The sequence below is a fragment of the Biomphalaria glabrata genome, chromosome 3 (genome assembly GCF_947242115.1).
Source record: "Biomphalaria glabrata chromosome 3, xgBioGlab47.1, whole genome shotgun sequence".
Lineage (NCBI taxonomy): Eukaryota > Metazoa > Mollusca > Gastropoda > Planorbidae > Biomphalaria > Biomphalaria glabrata.
This window is the reverse complement of record NC_074713.1, coordinates 45,440,083-45,453,525: the sequence shown is the minus strand read 5'-3', so window position 1 is coordinate 45,453,525 and position 13,443 is coordinate 45,440,083. Positions and strand designations below refer to the sequence as shown.

Here is a 13,443-nt window from a genome sequence, read left to right as displayed (position 1 = left end):
ACAGCATGTCCTATTGTCCTGCTCATTGTACTTCCTAACATGATGCTGGTGCCACCAAAAACTCCACCTCCCCTCCCCCCTCTCTCAATGTCGCTGCTATTTATGTCCTTTACCTCTTTCTCCTAATTTACATGATATTTATGTCAAGTCGCCCACCCCCACATTGTCGGTTCTATATTCGTGCCACACCAGGAGCTGGACATCTGGACATCGTCCTTGATGCTCTGCCTGCCAAACGATTTGCATAATGAAATCTATTTTTGGCCACCTTTGGAATTCTCGCGTTACCTGGCCCAGCTGATGTCTTGAGTAAATGGTCATTATTAATTCAAGCGGTCAGTTTCAAGGGAGCATTGAGTCCAGACATAAACAGATTCTCATATCATTGGGGGGGGGACGTATAAAAGGTCAGTTTGACCATTGTCTTAACCTCTTTATCTGAAGGGTATTTAATAATTCAGACAAGACAGAAGTTTTGTAAAAAAAAATATATATATATGAATAGAAATGAAAATAAATAAACAGTTAATAGTTCGACGTCACATCTGGGTTTGTAAGGACAGGAACAGGCTGGGAAAAATGAAAGAATCACATGCCGTTGAACGCTATGTGTTAGAGAGTTTTTTTTTACCACACACGCTTGTATACTTTAGTTACTGCTAGGAAAAAAAATGCATGCATGGTTGAATGTGTTTATGAACAGACCACAACGTATAAATTTCTATATCCAAGTTGTTATCCGTTGGTCCGTTGGTGGGGGGGGGGGAGCATTTTTCGATGTCCATCATTTCTGCAAACTTACAATCACATCACCTGGTCACCATAGTCTCTGAAACAAATGATTTCTTTACATTGTGCTAACGAAAGAATTCATGAATTCACTTACAATTCATTCCACACTATTCATCGGATCATTTGGATGCATATATATATATATATAAATAAGGCTTGTCTTCGAGTCCGAAGATTAATGAGGAATACAGTATTTCCCGTGGCTGCGCAGCCCCAGCTGTGACCTGCATATTTTAGCACATCCAGGGCAAGCATAACCATTGTCCTCAGATTTTCTTTTCGTCGTCTGCGTTTGTCTCAAATGTGTATCCCGCGGCCTTCGTGAGTGACCTCCAGCTGTCTCGTTCCGACGCCGCAAGCAGCCAGGTGCTCTCTTCTATGTCAGCCAAGGAAAGTTACTCCTAAGCTGGTCTTTGAAGCGTTTCAGTAGGGCGCCTCTGTTACTTTAAGCTCACCAAAAAAGACTGCCTTTGGCATACGTTCGTCTCCCATTATACTCCCATACGGGATACGTGCCCTGCCCAGCGTAGCTGTTTGTAGTGCGGTCCTGCCACCGTATGTCCATGATGGAGCGCAAGCATCTTTGGTGAAAGCGCTCAAGAAGTCTTAGTTGTTTTTGATATAGTTTTTTATATAGTGTCCATGCATATATATGTGTGTTTGTGTGTGTGTATATATATATTTATATATATATATATATATATATATATATATATATATATATATATATATATATATATATATATATTATATGGCTAGTATATATATATAATTATTTTTACTATTTTACTACAGCAATGACAAGAGGAGATATAAATATCTTTCCCAACGCTATTGTAATTATTTCAAGTATCCTATAACTACATGTTTGGCTATATAAGGTTAAATTTAGGGTTATCACTGAGCTGTGGTCAACAGACCACAGTATAAGCCTCACAGACAGATCTCACCTCTCGGACCAATCCGTTGCCTCTTGTTCCAGACACTCGAGAAATGGCAATGTTTGGCAAGAGGTAGCTTTCCAAGTTGGTCATGTTCGACATCCCTCTGGTCAACAACTGGACAGTTTGTGTAGACAGCCATGGGATACACGTTTGCTGAAAAATACAAACACACATATATCATTAGGCAAACATACAAACAACCAAACACTATTTATTTATATGATGCCAGCTTTAACCATTTAACAACACTTGTTGTTTAGAGCTCTATTGTTGGCAGGGCTTATTCAAATTTTGAACGCGCTCATCTGGTCATAGTATTTATATTAGTATTTTACTACTCATTTACTAGTGGGAGGCGTGGTCGAGAGGCTAAGTACGCTTGAACTTGGCTTGACTACCCTTGAAGGGGGCTCGTGGTTCCACACTCGACTCGAGTTTTGTTTACTGAGCGCCTACAGGCAGCACGGACGACATCCCAGATACCCCCTCCCCCCACTGGTCCACAAATGAGATTGGACCATAGCACTCTGAGCATGAAAGTAGCGCTATATAAAAGCTATAGAGCTTATTTTTTTGTGGCCAGGTTGTTAGCTTAAAGGGGAAAAAAAAGATTATCGCACCTTTGGAGATTCAACTCTATGGCATATAACAATACCTAGCTAACTTTCATTGGTGTGTCTGATGTGCAGATACTTTATGTATTATAAAATGTTTGTGAACTATTTTCTTCACCTTTTAGCTCTAGAAAGTTTCAAAGATCTTTCGCTAGTAACGCAAAGTAAGTTTTTGTATTTAGCAAAAGTGTTGCTTTTATATGGCGTCCTTGACATTGTTAGCTCTGTACAGAAGTATTATATAGTTTATTAAAATACTTGAAATAATACTAGTATAAATACTTCCGTCTTCTGGTATTCTGTACACCCGGAATACGAAAATTAAAAGCAATAAAAAAAAAGTTGTTCGATTTGAATTCCAACCCGAGGGATCAAGTCAACACACTAACCACTGAGCCAGCCAGAAGATTTTATAGTTATTTATTGCTAGTTTCACATTTTTAGGTGACGACCTAATTCTCTGCACATGGCTTATCTCAGGTTAACTAGTGCTGTCTCTGTATAAAACGAAATTAATGAATTATAACTAATTGATAAAATAATTGATCTATGTTCGATTAATTCATGTTTTATTATGGGGCACTGGATAATGATGCAAAGTTTTAACTTAATCCAAGAATGGGAAGTGGAAGAAATATAAGCTTTTTAAAATGCTTGCTAATTATGGCTTCCACGTAACACTGGGACGTAGCTAGGAATTTTCCATCATTTGGGGGCCCGGGGGCTTGACCTCTTTGGTGGCTCCTGTATTTGGCGTAATATTTAATATTTAATGTAAAAAATACTAATTTAGGGCCTCCCTTAAGTGGGGGCCCGGGGGGATTTTCAGATTCTCCCCCCTCCTCCCCCCACCCTAGCTACGCCAATGACGTGACATGTCCGTTAAACTCACACACTTTATTATCTATTTTCTAAGTAGCGTGTTTTTATTTCACAGGTTCGCTTCATAAAGAGCTAATCTTTTTTTTCTTGAATTTGCGTTTACGCATTTACAGATGTGACAGAATGAAAGCTTTGATCTTCAGAACAAAAGGAATAAAACAATGAAGATATGCAGTGTTGGCAGTACGGCACGTGACTTGTAGTCATGGCAACGACGTTCAACTCGAGTCCAACTTTGAGTGCATTATGTCGCAGACAACTCAATTTCACTTCTCATCAATTTTTATGATTGACTCTTACACTTCACTTTCTACTACTCTTCACTTTCGGTTACAGCAGTGTCCCGGGAAAGCCTGGAGGGAGTCTTTTACGGTCCCTCGTTATTTCCGGTTCAACGTTTTTAACTCGCAACATTTCGCTTCTGAGACCTGGGTTGGTGGGAGTTCATTTTCCTTGGGTAATTCGTCTTGTTTAGTCAGAGTTGGGTTTTTACTAAGTTTTTTTTTTTTAAAGGGTCAATACGATTGAATTAGTCATTGACTTCCTAGACTATATCACTTGTTTTTACAATTATTCTTATTAGCTTGCAAACTCTTCCTGAGTGGACACGGTAATCGAAAGCGGCTCTACGGACATTCCTAGAAATTTGACAGTTTATGTGTATCTTTGAGACAATAATTAATAGCTTGGCCACACAGCGAAGACAAATGTTTGACAGTTATATGTTTTCAAAAATATAGTCAGCTTAAAATAAAATTTGGCTATTTTGAACAGCGGGTAATCCCGTGCTTGGCACAAATGTTTCTTTGTATTTGGTTGAATATATAAATAGACCTTCATTAACATTTGGCACTCCGTCTAATATAGGACTGAGCTGATCTGTCATAGAAGAACGGGATTGTGCAATGTGACTGGAAAGTCTGACTCTGTGACATTTTACGTCTCGAGAGTACTCGATAGACAATCTTTTCCCTTTGCAACTTCTTGTGTGACTAAAGAGGTCAATCATTGATACACAGCTGCGGTCACAGGCTAGACATCTGTAATCACCAGGCTCGCCGTTGTACTTTCACCCTTCTTTCTGCTATTGTTGTGTATGGCATCTGCAATCCAGGATCCTTCCTTTATGCTCTCTCTCTCCATGTGGATCTATCCAGTGCCACTTTTTCCCAGTGTCGATTTTGAAGAGCTTCATGTCGCGTTTGCATACATCAGTATACCGTAAAGTTAGATCACCAGAATGTCTTGTGGAATTCGACATGGTGGAATGTGACCAAGCCAGCCAAGGCGTCTGCTGCTGATAACAGAGCGGATGTCCTGGCACCCTGCTCTTACTGGAAGGACTCCAAAACTACAAGTTGGTGTTATAAATATAATAATAGCTTTTATATAGCGCCACTTTCATGCTTATAGCATGCTCAGAGCGCTATGGTCCAATCTCATTTGTGGACCAAATTATCATTATCACATTATCACCACACACATTAGCTTCACACACATTATCCCCACACACATTATAACCACACATATTAGCTTCACACACATTATCCACACACACATAATCACCACACACATTAGTTTGACACACATTATCACCACACACATTAGCTTTAAAACACATTATCCCCACACATATTATAACCACACATATTAGCTTCACACACATTATCCCCACAGACATTATATCCACACACGTTATAACCACACATATTAGCTTCACACACATTATCCCCACACACATTATAACCACACACATTATCCCCACACACATTATCACCACACATATTATCACCACACATATTAGCCCTACACGTTATTCCCCCACACATAAGCCCCATGTTGTTGACGGTCGTTGACTTGTATCACCAAACTGTTGGTAGACAACTAAACCTCTTGTAGGTGTATAAAATCTTAACTAATACAACTAGAAATAACTTGAGTAATTTCCTTGCAACGAACACTAGACATAACTGTATTTATAATATAGACAAAATTAAGTTGATATGAGATAAAATAAATATACTAGGCTTTAGTAGTAATTTTTTTAAAAAATCTAACTCACTACAATAGCACACCATATCAGCCTCAGGTTCTGGAGTCGTCTGTCCTAAGACCAATGACAACAAGGTCACTTATCTTGCAGCAATCAGAACCAATCGTTAACCTCTTCCCAACGTCACCATAGAAACACACACACACACACACATAAGCTCCACACACGTTAGCCCCACACACGTTAGCTCCACACACGTTAGCTCCACACATGTTAGCTCCTCACACGTTAGCGCCACACACGTTAGCTCCTCACACGTTAGCGCCACACACGTTAGCTCCTCACACGTTAGCGCCACACACGTTAGCTCCTCGCACGTTAGCGCCACACACGTTAGCGCCACACACGTTAGCTCCACACACGTTAGCTCCACACATGTTAGTTCCACACACGTTAACTCCACACACGTTAGCTCCACACACATAAGTTCCACACATGTTAGCTCCTCACACGTTAGCTCCACACACGTTAGCGCCACACACGTTAGCTCCTCACACGTTAGCGCCACACACGTTAGCTCCTCACACGTTAGCGCCACACACGTTAGCTCCTCACACGTTAGCGCCACACACGTTAGCTCCTCGCACGTTAGCGCCACACACGTTAGCGCCACACACGTTAGCTCCACACACGTTAGCTCCACACATGTTAGTTCCACACACGTTAACTCCACACACGTTAGCTCCACACACATAAGTTCCACACATGTTAGCTCCTCACACGTTAGCTCCACACACGTTAGCGCCACACACGTTAGCTCCTCACACGTTAGCGCCACACACGTTAGCTCCTCACACGTTAGCGCCACACACGTTAGCTCCTCGCACGTTAGCGCCACACACGTTAGCGCCACACACGTTAGCTCCACACACGTTAGCTCCACACATGTTAGTTCCACACACGTTAACTCCACACACGTTAGCTCCACACACATAAGTTCCACACATGTTAGCTCCTCACACGTTAGCTCCACACACGTTAGCTCCACACACGTTAGCTCCACACACGTTAGCTCCACACACGTTAGCTCCACACACGATAACTCCACACACGTTAACTCTACACATGTTAGCTCCACATACGTTAGCTCCACACACGTTAGCTCCACACATCCCTCACAGCGCCATTACACAACGCAACATGAAAATTTAAAAAAATACTGCCAAGTTTTCTTTTTTTTTTTTTTAAATCTTTTTTGTTCTCAACAGCTTCAGTTTCCGTTTGTTGGCTTTGAAAGCATTACCACTAGTTCCTGGACTGCTGTTTCGGAACTGTTGCGTAGCGAGCTGAGACAAATAAATTAACCACCCAGAGCGCAAGAAACAGGTTCGCATTGTGAGTCTGTGAGTGTGTGCAATAGCAAGGATTTAAAAAAAAAATATACTCAATCAAAAACTCGTTAATTATTCATATTTAAAAAAACAACAACTTTATTGACATCCTGAACCCAGAGTGCAAGTCTCTTTTATATTTTATAAAACCTTTCTGGTCCTATGTGTTGATGTTCTAGAAAACCATAAGACATGAAATGAAGTCTTAGTCAAGCTAACTCAGCAATACTTAAAAATTATAATCTATATTCTGATTCTCATGTCTTTGTCAAGTTTCTTATTACAACGCTTATAATTATATAATTATATCAATTCACTCTGTCTGTCTGTCTCTCTGTCTGTCTGTCGGGTTAAAGGGTTAGGATTAGTGACAGCATGTCAAGATGAAAAAAGCATGTCACGCTAAAAGCATGTTAAGATGAAAACAAAAGTATGTCACGATGAAATCATGTCACGATTATAGCATTTTACGATGAAAGCATGTCACGATGAGAGATTCATTGGTTCCTCACGAGAATGCAATGATTGTTTATAATGTAACAGCGCTGGAACTCAGGCAACGAAAAAGTTTGATTTTTCTAAAACAAAATGTTTAACAAGGCTCTGAATAAGCACAATAGTCTCTACTTCTTTTTTCTTTAGTGTATTCATTGAAAGACGACACAGGCTGTATTCAAGTTCTTGTACTCTTTAAAAATCTGTAATAAAGACATAGAACTAGAAATCTCTACATGTGTCGCTTAGCTCCTCCCTGTTAGCTTCGCGGAGTCTACGACGTCATTTTGGACAGCATTTCATATCTTAAGAAAAAAGTTCATGAGTTTATTTTGTTTTAGCTGTGTTCTTCTGGTTTGAAGAAATATGTTTAATCTGGAAAAGCAAAACATGCAAGAGAAAGCAAAATGAAATTTAAACAAGCAAAGAAAACAAAAAAAGATCCGCAGCTTACAAATTAATCAAAATTTCCAATACAGCCTCAAAGAAAAAAAAAAGATTTATTATTTTTATATATTATTTATAATGCTGTAAGCCATAAGACGCTTTTTTTTTTAAGTCGTTATTAGAATAGAAGCCAGCGTTATGGAATCAGTAGCATTTGTTTGGTTTCTTAATCCTCATCAGACGCATACATCAGACCCAGAAACACACTTAAAAGACCAGATACAGATATCAGACACAGACACAGATATTACAGACATCAGACACAGATATTAGACACAGACCCAGAAACCAAATACAGATATCAGACACAGACACTGATATCAGAATCAGACCTCAGACACCATATACAGGCATCAAACACGGATGCCAGACATAGACATCAGATACAGATATAAGACACAGACGTCAGACTTTCCAAACATTTGATATCATACATTAAGAAAATAAAAACTTCTTTCAAACTATTGTTTTTAAACCAATCAGTGTTGGACATCCTAAGACTGTATTTAAACCAATCAGTGTTGGACATCCTAAGACTGTATTTAAACCAATCAGTGTTGGACATCCTAAGACTGTATTTAAACCAACCAGTTTTGGACATCCTAAGACTGTATTTAAACTAATCAGTTTTGGACATCCTAAGACTGTATTTAAACCAACCAGTTTTGGACATCCTAAGACTGTATTTAAAGCAACCAGTTTTGGACATCCTAAGACTGTATTTAAACCAACCAGTTTTGGACATCCTAAGACTGTATTTAAGCCAATCAGTTTTGGACATCCTAAGACTGTATTTAAACCAACCAGTTTTGGACATCCTAAGACTGTATTTAAACCAACCAGTTTTGGACATCCTAAGACTGTATTTAAACTAATCAGTTTTGGACATCCTAAGACTGTATTTAAACTAATCAGTTTTGGACATCCTAAGACTGTATTTAAACCAACCAGTTTTGGACATCCTAAGACTGTATTTAAACTAATCAGTGTTGGATATCCTAAGACTGTATTTAAACCAACCAGTTTTGGACATCCTAAGACTGTATTTAAACCAACCAGTTTTGGACATCCTAAGACTGTATTTAAACCAACCAGTTTTGGACATCCTAAGACTGTATTTAAACCAACCAGTTTTGGACATCCTAAGACTGTATTTTATTCATAGATCGCATCCTAAGACTGTATTTAAACCAATCAGTGTTGGACATCCTAAGACTGTATTTAAACCAACCAGTTTTGGACATCCTAAGACTGTATTTAAACTAATCAGTTTTGGACATCCTAAGACTGTATTTAAACTAATCAGTTTTGGACATCCTAAGACTGTATTTAAACCAACCAGTTTTGGACATCCTAAGACTGTATTTAAACTAATCAGTGTTGGACATCCTAAGACTGTATTTAAACCAACCAGTTTTGGACATCCTAAGACTGTATTTAAACCAACCAGTTTTGGACATCCTAAGACTGTATTTTATTCATAGATCGCAAGGAGTGTCACTTCAGCTTTAGTGGAATAGTAGTAGTATGTGTCCAATCTATAGGTTGATGTGCTGTTGTTTTTTTGTGTTCTGCAAACTGTAAATTTAGTAATGCCTGTCTTACTTAATGGTCTGTTAAAGAAAAAAAGAGCTTCCTTACATTATTGAAATAGATTATCACTTCACGAACGGTGATAATGTTAGCGCATTATTCCAGTCGTGTCTGTTATTTTAAAGAGGGTCAGGGGAGTTAAGTGGATAGCAAGAGTAGATAATTGACGTTTACGTACAGCTTTTTTCCCCTTTGTGTTTGATTATTGACTTGTAGATCTAGTTGTGTGACTACAGTCGTTCTAAATGTTAACACAGTTGTTTCCCCTCGCTTTTGGATGTCTATTGTTTTCTTTTGACCTTTATTCTTTATTTTAAACAATTTAGAATTCGTGCCTTTGTTACTGTTGAAAAAATTTGAGTTCCTTAAAGAAATACACAGACCCCCAGGGCACGTTGCTGTAACAATGGTTTATTGAATTACGTGAGAGTGTAAGCAGGAATGCCGATCTATGTGATTGTGGTAGGGGTTGCGTGCGTGCGTGTGTGCGGTGATTCACAACTAGTTGCTAGACTCAACATCAAGGAAACTTCTAAATTTGACGTAGAGGCAGGGATGCCCCGAAGACAACTCCCTCCCACCGCTAGCACAAATCCCTTACCCACCCACTCATTCACGTCAACATGACCGGAAGACTAGGCTATTACAGGGATGGCCATTAAGATCAACGCGTCCATGGAGATGAAACAGACCAAAGAATCATGCATGGGAAGAAGTCAAAAAAAAAAAGGTTTAGCCCCAGCAGCCGTAGAAATGGTTGCTATATTTGGCTTCTTGGATCAACAACAATCTTTCCTACTGGTTTGACAACTGTGATGTGCGCGCGTGCGTGCGTGTGTTTCAGGGGATGGGACGGGAAGGGGGGTACCAGATCTTCACTGTCATTTGGTGGAAAATAAATGCCAATTTTTTTGTTTTTAGATGGCCACCCACGCTAAATTGGCAACTTGCTGAAGCTTCTTTAGAGGAATAATTCCTATCATTCCCTGGACACATGTTTTCATAAGGTCGAAAAAAAACAACACTGGACTATATAAAAATTGGCAAATTCGATTTCGAAAAGTGAATTCAAATAGTTTCAAGTAAAGATCTGGGGCTCGTCTGTCCGTGCAACATCTCACAGAAATAAAAAAAAATATACAAAGGTTAAAGTTTATAATGATGTGTCTCGCCCATAAAATTACTTTCTTGATAAACAGCACAGAAAGGTTTGAAACTAACAGGAGACAACTATAAAAGTCATAGATTAACATGCATGAAATGATTGACTAGATGTTTCATTTTCATAAGCACTTCCCTGGTACAGTAGTTAGTTAGTACGTTGGCTTTAGAAGGCTTTTGCCCTAAAGTTCGAATTCAAGTCGTTTCCCTTTATTATTTCTTTATTAATGCATTTAAGAAGCGATCATGCCCTTCTAACTCCGCCCACCCCTTCCCAAATAGTCCAGACAAGTAATAGGATCATAGCGTATGACTTCCCTGCAAGGAACAGTACCAGAAAAAAAAAAGGCATCGAGAGAAAGCGATGGGAAGACAACATTAAATAAAGGACGAAGAAGAATGGCGAAAAGCGGTCGACAGATCGTGTGTGGTACCCCAACGGTTCAACAGACTATAGGAAAGATGATGGTAATATTATAATGCTAACTGTTTGAGGTACAATCAATTCATGATTCAACATCAGGCGCCTCCTATAATAAATGGCAGTGAACATAGATCAAATAGTTTTATTTATTTATAAAGAGGATTGGCTAACGTCAAAAAAGTTCGACCCCCCTTCTAGTCCCCACCCCTACTAGTCCCCACCCCCTGTTTGCTACCACGTGATTTCCAAATAGTTCGTGAAGAAAGACTGTCAAAGCCTTAACCCACCAATCAAAGATCTTTCCAGAATCCTTATCATTTCATCCTGCGCACATTCACTGGTCCAGTCAATCAAGTCACTTTATGATTTCATCCTGCACACATTCAGTGGTCCAGTCAATCAAGTCACTTTATGATTGCCTGTACTATGTCTTTTTCTTTTTAAATTGTTACTATTACTAATTAAAGACATTCTGTTCTTTGTTGGGTGTCAGGGGCGGATTTGGCAACACGAGCTATAGTTTAGGGCCCACAATAAATATTTAGCACTGACATATAACATCTTGACTTATTTAGGGCCCCATATCTCAAATGGCTTAGGGCCTTTTTAAGTCTAAATACGGCACTGTTCAGTGTTACGTTTATGAGCTCCAAAGTATTAATTAATAACCATATATATGTTTAGAATAGGATCTGTGTTTCAGAGGAGCTTACTCTTCTATTTGAACTCATTTACGAAGTCATTTAGAGGAAATTACTATTCTTTTTCCATATTGAGTTCTGTTTAGATTAATCTTCAAAAATCTTTCAAAATAACTGTCTTGGTATAGTGAAGTTGTTTGTTTTTTATTGATTTTATTCCCAAACAACTGTCTGGTCGTTCGGATTTATCAATGGTCACGGGTTCAAACCCTGCCCGCTCCCATCCCCCGTCGTCCTGCCGGATGTTTGGACTAGGAAGTAAATTATCTTGAACTCTAAAGGAACATAGAAAACATTTTACGAATAAACAACTACTTTTACAATAACTCTATTCTAGTCAGAACTTTATAGAGGGGGTAGGAGCTTGGACGCTGATCTCAAAAACAGCTCTAATGATTTTTCTAGAAATTTAATATTTGATGTATATCGCTGAGAAAAGAATTACTAGCTCGTTGGCCACATTAGGAAAACTCTAGTTTGACTGTTAACATTTTTCAAGCAAAAAAAAAATGAAATAAATTTAAATTTGGCTAGAGATCTAGATCTAGGATTCAAGATCTAGATACAACATCAGTTTTGAAAGGACTATCGCGTTCTTGAAAGGACTGTCGATTTAGGCAATTTTCGAATGCAAGACGTTACTGATTCAAGAGTTTACTAAATGAATGTTCAGGACAATTGTGCGCATCGTCTTCTAAGTCTAAATCTAAATGCGTATCACTGGAATATTATAAAGTGTCTCGAGAAGATGGGAGGCGGAGCCGCCGGGTTTAAATAAATGTCCCATTGTCGTTGTTTTTATCTAACAATCTTTAATTAAAAAAAAAACACAATCGCTCTATAAGTTGCATAAAGGAGGTATTGTGTTTTGTTTTTTTAAAGAATTTTTAATGTTTTTCTTCTCATAATTAAATTAATTACCCAAGCGAAGTTGCCAAATATTTGATTCTGTCTCTGTAACTGTTTCTAAAATAAAGTAGAGATGCCCTATGTATACAGAGATGAATGGGATTTGACGGTGTCAAATGGCGCCAAAAACAGCTCGATCTCCCATAATAGCAAAAGGGGATAAAAATTGTTGACAGTGTCAACAGAAATTGATGAATCCATGACATGATAACAGAGCAGACGACATACAATTTTATTTTTATTTTAGCGTTGGCTCTGCAGCGAGAGTCAGTTTTATATGGGGAAAAATAAAGGGAAATAAATCAACATCGACATCACATACCCCAGCTGTAACCCCCACCCTCAAGACAGGCACACTTTATTTTAACAATACAGATTTATCGTTCGCTTTATTCCCAGCATTCCTCACGTTTGATCCCTGGAGATTTAATTAGGAAAAAAAAAACAAGGGCAACAATCTGACCAATCAAATACGTGCTACGTGCAGAGTTGCAGAGTGAGCTCCCCATCTTAAGAAGCAAAAACTTGTCGTTTTAATACACAGGAACAAATAATAGAATAAGGCTTGACCTAGGTCAGTGAGCAGCACTGATTACTTATGTTAAATTTGGGAATTAAAAAAAATAAATTTCGTAAGAGCTAAAAAATGTTTACGTTTTTAGCTGCCACCAAAAGAATAGCCACAATTCGTTTGTTTGGTCTGTCTGTACGAACATCCGTCTGTCCCGTTTAGATCTCAAACAATAAAACACTAGAGAAAATAATTCGATATCCATAAAATAAAAGCTAAATGTAGCCTACAAGGGAAAAAAAAAAGAACCTAGTATATAACCAGACTGCATCGTAACATTGAAACATGTTTTCCCTCCCACTAAAAATGAAATGTACAAGAATACCTTGAAAAACCCAAGAAAAAGATTATCGTCTATTTTTTTTTATGTGTTCGCTGACGTTTGTCTTACTTCTAAAAAAAAAAAAAGCACACTTAATGCCGACTTTACGTCTGCTGAAGAAACCTTACGGTGGAGCACTGCGTCATTGACGCTCCCACGCATTCCCTTTAAAACATCATTGCAATGTTTTTATAAGGCTTCGAC

At 38.6% G+C, this 13,443-nt stretch overlaps 1 protein-coding gene across 1 annotated transcript in view; it reads right to left on the bottom strand.

The window, feature by feature from the left end:
* Positions 1-13,443, bottom strand: part of LOC106075989 (glutaminyl-peptide cyclotransferase-like protein) — a 76,768-nt gene that overhangs the window by 48,226 nt on the left and 15,099 nt on the right. Inside the window, exon 2 of the mRNA XM_056022294.1 lies at positions 1,743-1,889. Within this exon, the coding sequence (XP_055878269.1) occupies positions 1,743-1,889 (147 nt within the window). The remainder of the gene's footprint in view (positions 1-1,742; positions 1,890-13,443) is intronic.